This window comes from Lepisosteus oculatus, chromosome 29 (genome assembly GCF_040954835.1).
Source record: "Lepisosteus oculatus isolate fLepOcu1 chromosome 29, fLepOcu1.hap2, whole genome shotgun sequence".
NCBI classification, from domain to species: Eukaryota; Metazoa; Chordata; class Actinopteri; order Semionotiformes; family Lepisosteidae; genus Lepisosteus; species Lepisosteus oculatus.
In genome coordinates this window covers 6,783,177-6,795,273 of record NC_090724.1, presented here as the reverse complement: position 1 = coordinate 6,795,273, position 12,097 = coordinate 6,783,177, and the positions used below count along the sequence as shown (strand labels likewise).

Below are 12,097 nucleotides of genomic sequence, written 5' to 3'. Positions count from 1 at the left end.
TTATACTCTTGTGCACAGAATTTCATCTTTCCTCAAGTGAGGCATGATGGTGAGCACCTGGGAGACCTCATTGAGTCCATCCCTTAATGCTTTTAACCTGATGCAATACTGAAAACACCTTTGATGATTTATTTTAACTTCCACTGCAGTATTTTGTAGCTTTCATTCTCTTTCAGCTATTCTGTGTCTGCAGTTTGTTACACTCCTTTTCTCTGTCTCTGCGTCCTGTTCTGTTTCTGTCGTTCCACAAGGTGCTCCCTTACTTTGTTTAGTTTTCTTAATCGATTTATTAAACCTGCTTTCTAGCCTCTGATCAACTTGCTCTTGGGATGCATATATTCAGCACCTCAGTCATAAAATCTTTGAACTGTTCCTGCAGATTCTCTACTGATTCTGTCTCCATCCCATCTCATTCTACTTATCTTAATCTCATCTTAAACTGTTTCTTTCCTTCAGAGTCTACTTTCCCGGAGTGTTCAAACATGCTTCAAAGCACACCATACTATGATCACAGTTTGCTGCTGGTTCTCTCTTGTTTTCCTCACTTTACCTTGATTGTTTGAAAGGAATGGATCTCTGCAGGTTATCCCTCTCGTAGGAGCTCTGACAAATGGATTAAGGAAGCCATCATCAGCGATGTCTACCATCTCAGTCTGGGCTGCTGACATCGCAGACGGCTTTTCGCAGGCTGTGTCACGAGCAATGTAATAGATACCAATAGTGCTGACGATATGACGTGTTTGGATTTTCAGAAATTTTGGATAAAATTCTCAGAGATTCTCCCTTCTTGGCTTCGGACTCTGCTGCCTGGGCTTCTGGGACCATTCTCCCTGGGTAAGAGCATCTGACATGACACGTACGTGAATAGCAATCCTAAGTGCCCGTGCAGAAATTCACAACGCGAATGCTGTTTGTTCCTGCTGTACAGATGGCTCTGATGGGAGTGTGGGAGAGCCTGGAAGCAGAGCTTTTGAAGTCTCCCTTTGCTGACTGCCCGTGCCTCCATTGACATCCTCAGCCCTGCGAGATAGTACAAACGGAAACTTTGAATGGGTGCCTTCACAGTTTTTCTCAACTTTTGATTTCTGCTGATTTCTACAGCAGTGCGCTCAGTCTAAAACTAGGTGCCGTTGAAGTGCTGAAGTGTTAACTTGCTCTTCTGAGCAGCGGGTGAGGAGGGTGTGAATCACTACAGTAAGAGCCGCTTTAGTAAATGAAATCCTGAAAAAGAGTCTGTAGAGGGTTAGATTAATTAAGTAGACCCACTCCAGGATGAAGGACTCGTTCCTTTGAATCGGCGAATCCTTTCTTCAGCTCGTTGAAATTGTTGCTCGCCTCACCCGTCCTGCACCGTGTGCAGACAGGAGACCCTCCTTTATTGGAAGCCTTGCTTGGCAGGTGACCCTTGTTGGCAGCTGATGAATAAGCCTGCAAACGAGAGGCCCTGCACCTTGATTGCTCCGTATTTACTCCACTCAAACACGGTGGAGGGGGATGTGGGAGGAGGGTGTGGGGAGGGTGGTGTTCTCCATATCTCATTTCCTCCAAGAACAGAAGCTGAAGAAACGAAAATCAGATATTTATCTTTTCAGGCAGAAAATGCTAAGGTGACTCTCCCTCACCCATTTGTGGGTATAGGCTCGACGACGCACCATAAAAAAGGAAGTCTCACCAATTCTTAATGACATACTATTTCAGTGCATACGTGTGTTTGGCCTTTCCCCCCCCGTGATGAATCCCAAGCCTGAGGAAACGGAACAGCTGTGCTGCCTTTGCTCCTTGTGTTGTTGGTGAGGAAGTCCATCCAATCACAGGGCTGGTCTCAGGGCTCGGACTCAGGCCCTGTTCTAACGCAGAAATGTGCTGTTGAAGGCAGAGAGGCTGATGCATGCAAATCTTATTCTGCGACAAAGTCCTGACTGTTTATCAGAGGACCAGCTGTAAAAGCGAGCTTTGTAAAGTTAGTATTTGTTTCCCAGGGTCATTCTGGCTAAGTTAGTGAAAGGCATTTAAAGGGGAACCACAACTCTGTTTTTATATTTTGGGGTTAGAAAGAATCAGGATTGATGAGTGCATTTTTTAATAATTAATAATGATAATAATAATATTAATAATTGCTTACACTTATATAGCGCTTTTCTGGACACTCCACTCTCAAAGTGCTTTACAGGTCATGGGGACTCCCCTCCACCAACACCACTGTGCAGCCCCACCTGGAAGATGTGACAGCAGCCAGAGTGGAACTTTAATGAAATTTAAACCACAATAAAAGTAAAATGTACACAGTAATGTGGAAGCCCTTCAATTTACATCACAAAATAAACTAAATTTCCAGGTATGTGCAGCACCATATTGCTGTCATTGTCTGCGTTTCAGAACAAGGCAAGAAAACTTTAGGCGAGGTGATGCCCTATTACATTGTAAACAAGCAGGCTTGTGAATAAATCTCTTTTAATCCAATAGAAATATTACTCTCAACTTCCAGACAATTTTGCTAAGAAATATTACTTGTTAGCACTGCATACAGATCACGTTGGAAAATTTCTGTGGTGAAATGTCTGCTGCACAACCTGTACTTATTCGCTCATACATCACAGTACATTAGTCATCACAGGGACTAGTGAGCAGGAAGGGCTGCTTCACATCACAATTCTTGCAAACTCCTAACACCATGGCAACCGTACAGTACTTTTACAGAGTTCACAATTTTGTGCTGAATTTGGAATTCACAAAGGTTTGTGATACTGACAATCAATTTATTTTGTTACCAAGATTTAATAACCAGTCTGAGAAAATGGGACTGCAGTCCCCCCCTTTAATACTGCTGAAATGTTATTCCACTGCAAATACAATCAGTTGATGGATGTAATGCAGTCATTGCGATGGAGAGGCACAGCGCATTATTTATCCCAGGTCATACGGTAGAAGGGAGGAATGTTGCACAGAAGATAAGGAGGTGGCCTCTCCCTTAACCCATACAAAAGGCCACACTAGTCAACTACAGATTGTTACAGTAGATGAGAATTCCGCTGGACTGCGCTGAACTTCTGCCCTGCAATTAAAGTCCAAATGATGATAGTTTTAGTCTGAATCATAAATCATTCTCTTCTCAACTAATAAAATGAAAGTTCACAGGGGGGGGACCAGGTTGTTACAGTATTGGTTACTGCTTCTGATCATCAAAGAGTAATACTCATTGATTAGCTCACTACTTTGTTTAGTTTGATGTTTTCATTTTACAAAATGTATTAAAAAGCACAAAGGAGAGCTGTATGTCCTTTAGATAGTAAGTAGTTAACACTGGAGTATATAAGTTTCATTTAGGTTATGCTGCATCTCACTAGGACCTAATTCATTGCAAAACATGCATCCTATTAGATCAAGTTCAAGTAGGGGAGCTGCGTCAGCATGCGTAGGCTGCAAAGGAACAAGTAAAGGCTTATTCCGCGCTGAAAAGAAAAGAATAGGTATCTGCAATGTTTCGGCTGTGGAGCCTTCTTCAGGTGTGTGAAGAACCAGAACAACTGAAGAAGGCTCCACAGCCAAAACGTTGTGTCTCTTTTCTTTTCTGCACAGAATAAACCTTTACTTGTTCCAATTTGATAATACGCTCAATGGTCAAAATATTAGGAACCTTCCCCCTTCATCCAATGTCGGGTGTGCTGAACCTCTATGAGAAGCAAGCAGCTTGACATGCAAAATTCCAGGGGGTTCGGAACCATCTGCAGCTCAGGCCTGTCCTGTCTAGATGTGTGGGCTGGATCTGTGTGATCTACCACTCCTGCTGCTACCGAACACGGTGGAGACCTAGGACTGCTCTGGCTGGGGAAGATGATGGAGGCCTCCTGTTCTGCTGAAATCTCCCGGTCGCTGAGAGTCATTCGATGGACTGGAGGGTTTCCTAACACTTGACCACTGATTGTATTATTGGTAAATACTCTAGATAATATAATGCAAGCATAGGGCACTAAAAAGGAGAATGCTTTCATCACCAGTGATCAACAGATGAGTGGTCTTCTCCTTTTAAATTGTTCTGTACCCATCCTGGTGATCTGATGGAAACCTCAGAGGCAAAGTAAAACTGCCACCATTCCCGTGAGCAGGAAATCAGCGGTAAAGCACAGATGAAGCTGGTTAGAATTCAAAGAGACCCAGATCAAAATCAGCTGCTTTCCCTCCCTCATCACTCACTCATAACCAGGCCTGAGGGAGACAAACCATGACTAATGCATTGCATTCATTAGGAAATATGAATAAAGAAGCTAAATGTAATTAGTGTGTCACCGACAGGGGCGTCTGCGTCGCGGACGGTTTTCCTGGCAAAGCTAAGCAAAACGGAGACTGTAATGAAAAATGCTGATCTTCCAGTGTGGAGGCAGTTGGGATGGTAGACAATGGACCTAACGAAGCTCTTTGTTATCTGCTGCTCATGAGCCGCGTCAGCAGGAGCTCATTTCCCTTTTCAGAAGAGGACTCGAGACTTGCGCCGAAGATGACTGACATCCCCTTTCTGAAAGGCAGACAGCTTCGTACCGGTCGAAGTGCCGCGGATCACCTTGTCAGTCATTTTTTTTGGGGAGCAAGTCTTGGGAGCGCCCTGGTGCCGTGCAGCAGCGCTCCCCCAGAGTCGCACCTCCTCCTCCCGGGCTTCAGAGCCCCGCCGGGCTCTTGCCTGTGGTGCTGTTGCTCTTCTCCTGGCCCTCGGCCGTGCCGTCGGGACCCTCGGCGTCCTGGCGAAAGCAGTAGGCCCCGTACAGGCGGTACTTCTTATCTGGGAAGCCCAGCGTGCGCACCCCCGGCGCGGAGCCCCCGCAGCGCCTCCGCGGATTGACGATGGGGTAGCGGATGCTTCCGTCCTCCAGCCAGCCGGCCTCACATCTGTCCAGCAGCTGGATCTTCCAGGCGGCGTAGAGCTGGCCCGCCTTGGCGATGGTGGAGCCATCCCGCTGGCAGGCCTTGACTGCCTCTGCGTAGCTCAGCTTCTTGTGTCTCTTCAGGAAATACACTTTGCCTGGAAGAGAGAGGAGCCACACTTGGGCATCAGGATACGCTCTGGCAGCTCCTAATTGCATGGACCTCTAACTGCACGTTTACATTTAAATTTAGGGGCCTGGGTTACTGAAATATGCCGATTTTGGTATATCGGAGAGTTGACAAGAGACATTTCAACAGTACCGCGATTGACGAAAAAATCTAATCTTTCTGGGCTCGCTGCAAGGAGATGTACAGGGTGTCTGACTCCTCTAATGCCGTTGTGTGATGGAGGTTTAATCTCAGCGTTGTCTGACAGAACTACACATCCTGACAGGCGCATGTGTCTCAGGGCTCAGGTCTAAATCAACTGTGTCTGAGTGACACTGCCCCTCTTTCAAAGATCTTGACAGTGGAGGGCTCCGTCCTGGCAGGGGAGCCAGTCTTTTGGCGGGGCGAAGCTGTCCTGGCTGACCTCAGGGAAGATAGGTTACCTGGGCGAACCTGTATCTTGTCACCCTCCTCCTTGCTGACAGACGCAGTGAGTAGTGTCCTCCTTCTTAGAATCCGAGACATGATGACCCAGCACTACATGATCTGGGAGAAAAACCCAGCTGCACACTTCCACTCCAACCTGATTTCATATTTGCACTCCACTTAACCAACCTCTTAATCTGAAATACAGTATATAAACCAATGACAACGTTATTCAAGGTGAAGAACAAATATGTACTTGACCACAGGGTGCTAAATGATAAAGGCTCAGAGTATTTTACTATAGGAGGGAGTCACCTGCCCACATGAAAAGGTATTGGGGCCTACACTGCAGAGCTTTGAGATTTCAGCTCTTCATCCCTGGCCAGTGTGTCCAGCTGGAAATCAGTCCACACAGTGAACAGGACTGGCCTTACACAAAGGTGACCAGGGTGACCACCCAGGGCACTGTGGTCAGCTGAGGGAGACATTGGCCAGGGATATAGACCTGAAGTCTCAAAGCTCTGCAGGGCAGATCCTGATACCTTTTTGTGCAGTAATCTGAGCAGACACCAAAAACCATGTGCATGTCCCTGTCATACACATCCATTGAAATCTAGAACGAATTCCAGAGAACAGCAAGCAGCTGAGCACCGTCTCCCATTGAACTCCACGTATGGTGCTGAATTCTGCTATTGATTTTCTGTTTGTTTCTATTACTGCCGCCTATTAGCGTGGAATATCGTCCAGCATCTCTCTGCGGGCCGTTGAGCAAAATAAATAATCTCGCAGCTGGTCAGCAGCTGTATCGTTCTCCATGGTTCAGGCTGGGCGTATTCCACATCCCGGACTTTCCTGCAATAGCGCGCAAGGGAGGAGCTTCTAAAGAAACATTCTCTGCTCCTCAGTGGAGCGGAAAAAGAAAAGGCGAAATTCAGGGCTGAAATAACACACAGCTGTTTTTCTTCATGCGGCTCCCTCTTTCCCACACTTCGATAACACCACTGACCTGATTTGCAGTACACCTGGTACTTTATCATCTGGAGTAATTCTTGCGGGCATTTGAAAACCGCTTAGCGGTTCACAGACTCTTAATGAAGTTTCTAACGGAAGTTATAAACAGCAGCCAAGTTCAATGAGCCTCAGTCATCAGTAATTTATAATCATCCCAGATGTCAGTTTCTCACCTAAAAAGCACTAAATGCTACATGCAATCCCCTTCGCTCCCTCGCACATATCTTTTTGCATCCCTCCTCTACCTCCAACTTGACCTCTGACCCCTCCACCGGGGGGGGTCCCAGCCTCCTTGTCCTCTGGCCAGGGGGTCAGCCCTCAGCCAAGTGGGTTCAGCCCAACTCACTGTGCTCAAAGGGCTCTATAGCCCTTTCAACGCGCGTGATTCTTGGGTGTGGCCGTTCCTCGCGAACCCTCCCCTGGGCCAGCCCTGGCCCGTGCCCCAGCCCGCAGCTCACCGTTCAGGTTGGAGGTGAAGCAGAAGGCGTCGTAGCGCTCGTCCTCCTTGTGGCGGTAGCCGTAGTTCCTCACCCCGGCGGGGGTCTCCTTGCGCCCGCACTGGTCCCGGGGCTGGGAGATGGGGTACTGCACGGAGCCGTCCTCCAGCCAGCCGGCGTTGCACCAGTCCAGCCCCTCCAGCCAGGCGGCATGCAGCTGCCCGTAGGACGCCAAGATGGCGTCTTGCTGCCCGCACACCTCCTGCGCCTCGTGGAAGTTCATCTTGTAGCGGCCCAGCCGAGGGTGATAAGGGAACACCACCCCTGTGGACAGAAGTGCAGTGGGATCACCATGAGCGTGGGGCGCCGGGAGAGCTGCTGAATGGGCTGTGAGCACTACTGGGAGAAGGTTAGAGGAATTTGAATAGGTACTTCCAATTTCAAGTCCTCGGATACCGGTTGAGGCTGAAGCTCTTTTTAATGAACGGGCAGTTCTGATTTCAGTAAATTCATCTTTTTGAGTTATACAGAATCGTTTTGTGCTAATTCACTTCACGGAAAGAAATTGCTTCTGTTTAGGCAAATGCATGGGTGAACCCCTGATCTCTTGTAGCTGGAAACACGCATTTAGAATTGCTCTGGGAGTATGTTTGCTAATGGGTGCGTGACACAATCTGCACTGCATAGTGGAAGCAAATCCTGCACACCAGGGATCCCCTGACCTCTGACCCACGAGATCAAGGCAGGCGAGCCCAACCATGCCCTAAGTTGTCTCCCAAGATGCTGCTTGATCACCTGACCTTTGACCTTCTAGGCGAACCCAAGGTCCTACTACAAGTCAGTTGGACCCCCACCCCCCTGCTGACTGTTCCCCCGAACTCTGACCTTCCAGGTCAAGGTTGACGAACCCGGTGTCGTCCTCCATGTCATCCGTCACCTCCCAACCATGCCCTTAGTTGTCTCCCATGATGCTGCTTGATCACCTGACCTTTGACCTTCTAGGCGAACCCAAGGTCCTACTACAAGTCAGTTGGACCCCATCACCCACCCCCCCCACCCCCCTGCTGACTGTTCCCCCGAACTCTGACCTTCCAGGTCAAGGTTGACGAACCCGGTGTCGTCCTCCATGTCATCCGTCACCTCGCATTCGTAGCGGCCGTAGTCCTGCAGCGTCACGTTGTGGATGACCACCGACGCGTCCCCCAGGCCCGACCCCTGCCGGGACACCCGGCCGCGGTAGCCGCCGAACGTCCGCTGCTGCCGCCCCAGCGCCACGAACACGTCCTCGAACTGCAGCGCGCCCGTCACCTTGGTCCACTTGATGCGGATGCGGGCGGGCTCCGGCCCCTCCGGCTCGTGGTGGTAGCGGCACGGCAGGGTGATGGAGCCGCCGCGGTGGGTCACCACCTTCCCCGGCGCCGTCTGCACCACCACGGCGCCACTCTCGTCCTCTGATGGGAGGGGGAGAAACCAGCGGGAGCTGAACACCGGCCCGCGCGTTCGCGGCGGCCACCGGGAATCGCGGCACGGCTCAGGGGACACGTCCCATCCGCCCGGTCGGAGAAAGGAGGCTTTGCCTTGGCGCTCCAGGACACCTGGAGGCTCCCGGAAGCAGCCGAGACTCATTTTTATTTTAGATGCTCTCTAAATACAAGCACACTGTTTAGATGCCAGGGAAGACAGGATAACATTTGGAGCTAAGAGACTGATGTGGTGCAATGCCCAGTTTTGTGAAAGAGAAGGTATTTATAATCCCTGTGCGTCTAATTAACTAAGGCGGTTGCTTTTGTTTTGTTTCCTTGGACACGTTATCAACACTTCTGTTTTTAAAAAATGACGGACCTTGTTGTGATGCGGCCATGCAGAGCTCCTGTGATATCAGGGCATCAGGACATGAATACAGTACATCCTCGGGCCGATTCAACCTCACACCAACTACAGTTTCAAATACGACTCGAGTCTCTTTCGGGCTGCCACCTCTCCGCCCTCTCTGGGCAGCTGGCATGTAGCTGGTGTTTCGGTTGTCACCAAGGCATTCAGCTGCACCCCCGAGGAGTGTGGCCGGGCCCCAGTGCCAGCCGCCGCAGAGATGCCAGCCTGGAGATTTCCAAATTCGAAGACTTTGTCTTCAGAGCTAAGGAGGCAGCAGGCGTGGGCTGCATGCTGATCAGAAGCAGCATTGTTTCGGGAAGAAACCCCCCCATGTGCAGCAAATACACCTCTCACGACAGGCCTGGACAATGAGAACAGACCTACAGTAGTTAGAGGGGTTGGAGGAACTCCTTTGCATGCACTGTTTCATTTGCAACCGAGGAGCGTGCAGTCAGCATGGAAGGATGATGTCTGGTTGTTTCTGCCCTCTTCCTAAAAGGACTCACATGATAAAGCACAGAGGCAAAGACAGGGAGAGACAGATAATACCAACATTTTCTGCACGTAGCTTTCTTGGATATTTTACACGGAAGACAGTTTTCAGCGCTGTTTGTGCAGGGGAGCGACTGTTTGGCTTCCAGAATGCTGGAACTGAAAAGCACGCTTGCTGAAGGCCTGTGCATATTTGCCATGCAAACGCACCCAGCTGTGGCTCGGAGGAGAGTTGGGAAACGAAACGAGGAGGACATGCTTCAGTGATTTAACCAGATTCGATTTCTCTGCTTTTTTTTCAGCAAAGGTCTGCAAACAAAAGGGCGTGGGGGACACTGCCTTACCCAGAACGTGAACCACCTTTCTCCTTCCTTTGTCTGCTTCGGCAAGGCGTGACGTCACAGGCAAGGCCAGAGCCAAGAAGACACAGGTAACCGTCAGCCACCCCAGCTGAACAGAAACAGCACAGTCAAGTCAGTATAAGCAGCAATGATGTCAACCTAGGCTAGGATGAGCTCAAAACATAGAATTACACTGCTGAACGCAAATATCAAACCCAGAACTTGATTCTAGCTTTCCAGGAGATTCAAATGGGGAAGACAAGCCATTATGTTTCTGGTTTGTAATTTTCAGGGCTTTTGTATGGAAATGCGCACTGCCCTGTCCATGTTGTGAGTGACATTAGATCAGGCCTTGAATGAGCCACATTGCAAATACTGGTCTTGGAAATCCGATCAGTCCAGGGTGGTCCCAGGTTCGAGCCCTGATCTGACTGGAACAGATGCTGCTATATGTGCTTATGCCTCCTCATGGCCCTACTGTCCCCTGCCTTTCTTTGGCTTTGAAAATAAGTGTCATCTGGGCCTGGTGATCATGCCATCTCTAATGGTCAGGTACTCAGGTGAGGCCTGGCAGCAACGGGAGGCTTGAGGAAAGAAATCGGAACGAGGCACAGCAGGGAACCGACAGTGGCATTGCCAGCTAATCTGACAGCTGTTGGAGCTGTTCCTCAGGAATTTTAATGAGAGCTTAGCGAGGCTGCAAGCAAGGAGAGCTTTAGGTCTTAATTCTGCTGTCACTAATGACGCAAACTGCTCCACTGTCCACGTGCCTGAGCACTGGCAAGCCCCGTGCAACAGGCCCTGGTGAGACCAGGGTTCGAACAGCAATCCTGCAGAGCAATCCGCCCGGCTTGTCCACTTGGAAATTCACCTCTACGACACCAGAGGCACAATACGCACAACTGTACACATGACACAGAGGTGGGCGCCAATCTGCAGACCGTTGGAGAAGGTTGCTAGGCGAGTGTGAACGTTTTCTTTTGTTCCACAAATCTGCCCTTTGAAGGGGCGGACCTGAGGCTCTGAAAGACCTGTGAGGGCCGGGGGTGAGGTATAGAAATACACAACGCAGGGAGGTCAGGGCCCAGCGTAATGCCTAGAACAAAGCGCTAACATTCTTACAAGTCCACCAACCACCGCGCACGGCGGGCTCCAAGATCTACGTAGTTTGATGCCGACAGAATATGATTGTGGTAGAAGAGAATAATTACGGTGCATTACAGCAGGCAGACGGAGGGAAAGGGGTTAGATATCAAAATCGCTGCTAAGGTAAGCGTTACCGTCCCGTCCCCCCTGCAGAAGGGTATTCGTGCCAAAAGCGCCACTCTTACAGCGCTTAAACCTGCGTGTGGCACAACATCGCGCCTCCGAGGCACATTATGTAAAGCGTCTAAAGAGCCCCACACCACACACACACACTCCCCTCCCACACACACTTCTGACTTCGCCCACCCGCTCTCCTGACACGCGTGCTGCCGCACAAGCGCGTCTCCGGCGAGGCCCCGCATTCTCAAGGTGATCAGGCTGAGCCTGCGGCAAACAGACCTGCGTCAGTTACAGCCCGTCCCCGTCCCGCTGGAAAAAAAACCCCAAACAACTTACCATTATCCCCTCTGGTGCAATTTGTAGATGTAGAATACAAGATGAACGACAAAGTTCTGCGGGTTGCGAAAAGTTATTTTCGTCGCGGCGCTGGCCAGGAACAGTCACAACGCGCAAGCAGCAGGGAGGTTTTAGTGCGCCACTCTTGTCCTCTCAGCTCCTCTCCCTCTCTCTCTCTCTTACTCTTAATCCTCCCCTCAGGTTTTTTTTCTCCCTTTTTTTTTTTGGCAGTGCAGGAGAAAGTGCTGACGGTCCTCCGGGCCCGACTGCGCTATGCCTTTTTCTCACACGCAGCATCTCACGACATTGATGCGCCGCATCGCAGCTCAGAGTCAAAATCTCCCCCCCCCACCCCCAGAGCAGCAGATTATTTTTGGTAGTTTTTCAGGTTGCTCCTCTCAAGGCCAACCTCGTGTGAAAAGGGGTCTGTGGTGTTTTATAAGGTGCTGGCATGTGGACTGGGTCACCTTTCGGTATCCACGCGTAAAGCTCTTGAAAACGGACACCCCCTGCTGCACCGATAAAAGAAAATGCAAACGCAGGCATTTCTGGTTGAGTCGTTCAGCGTTAATTACAAGCAACAGACGTGGTTAAAGACAACGTTCATTACAATGCAAAGCAGAGTTAAAAATAAGCTACATCCGAACTTTTCTATGAATTAGGTGTCGGGATGCTAGGGCAGAGGAGCGGGTTGGTCTGGCGAAATGAAATCAGGCGCTTGGCGAGGACGCAGCGTGGAGCGCAGGTGCGATGACGTCACGGGCACCAGCATGTCCGTCCTGCAAGCACGCTTCTGCCCTGCGCGAATTTACTGTTAAAACAGGCCACGCTTTTTCAGAACTACAGTACAGCGCTTTTTTTTTATTGTAAGATTGGTAACAGCTCGTTTCAGTT

General features: G+C 49.8%; 1 protein-coding gene across 1 annotated transcript; it reads right to left on the bottom strand.

The window, feature by feature from the left end:
- Positions 1-2,434: 2,434 nt before the first annotated feature.
- On the bottom strand, positions 2,435-11,905 carry hapln4 (hyaluronan and proteoglycan link protein 4). The gene is made up of 5 exons (XM_069186078.1): positions 11,204-11,905; positions 9,605-9,710; positions 7,985-8,347; positions 6,918-7,220; positions 2,435-5,011 (listed from the first exon to the last, which is right to left on the bottom strand). Exons 1-5 carry the CDS (start codon positions 11,204-11,206, stop codon positions 4,650-4,652), a joined length of 1,137 nt encoding a protein of 378 aa, XP_069042179.1. The 5' UTR covers positions 11,207-11,905; the 3' UTR covers positions 2,435-4,649.
- Positions 11,906-12,097: the final 192 nt, after the last annotated feature.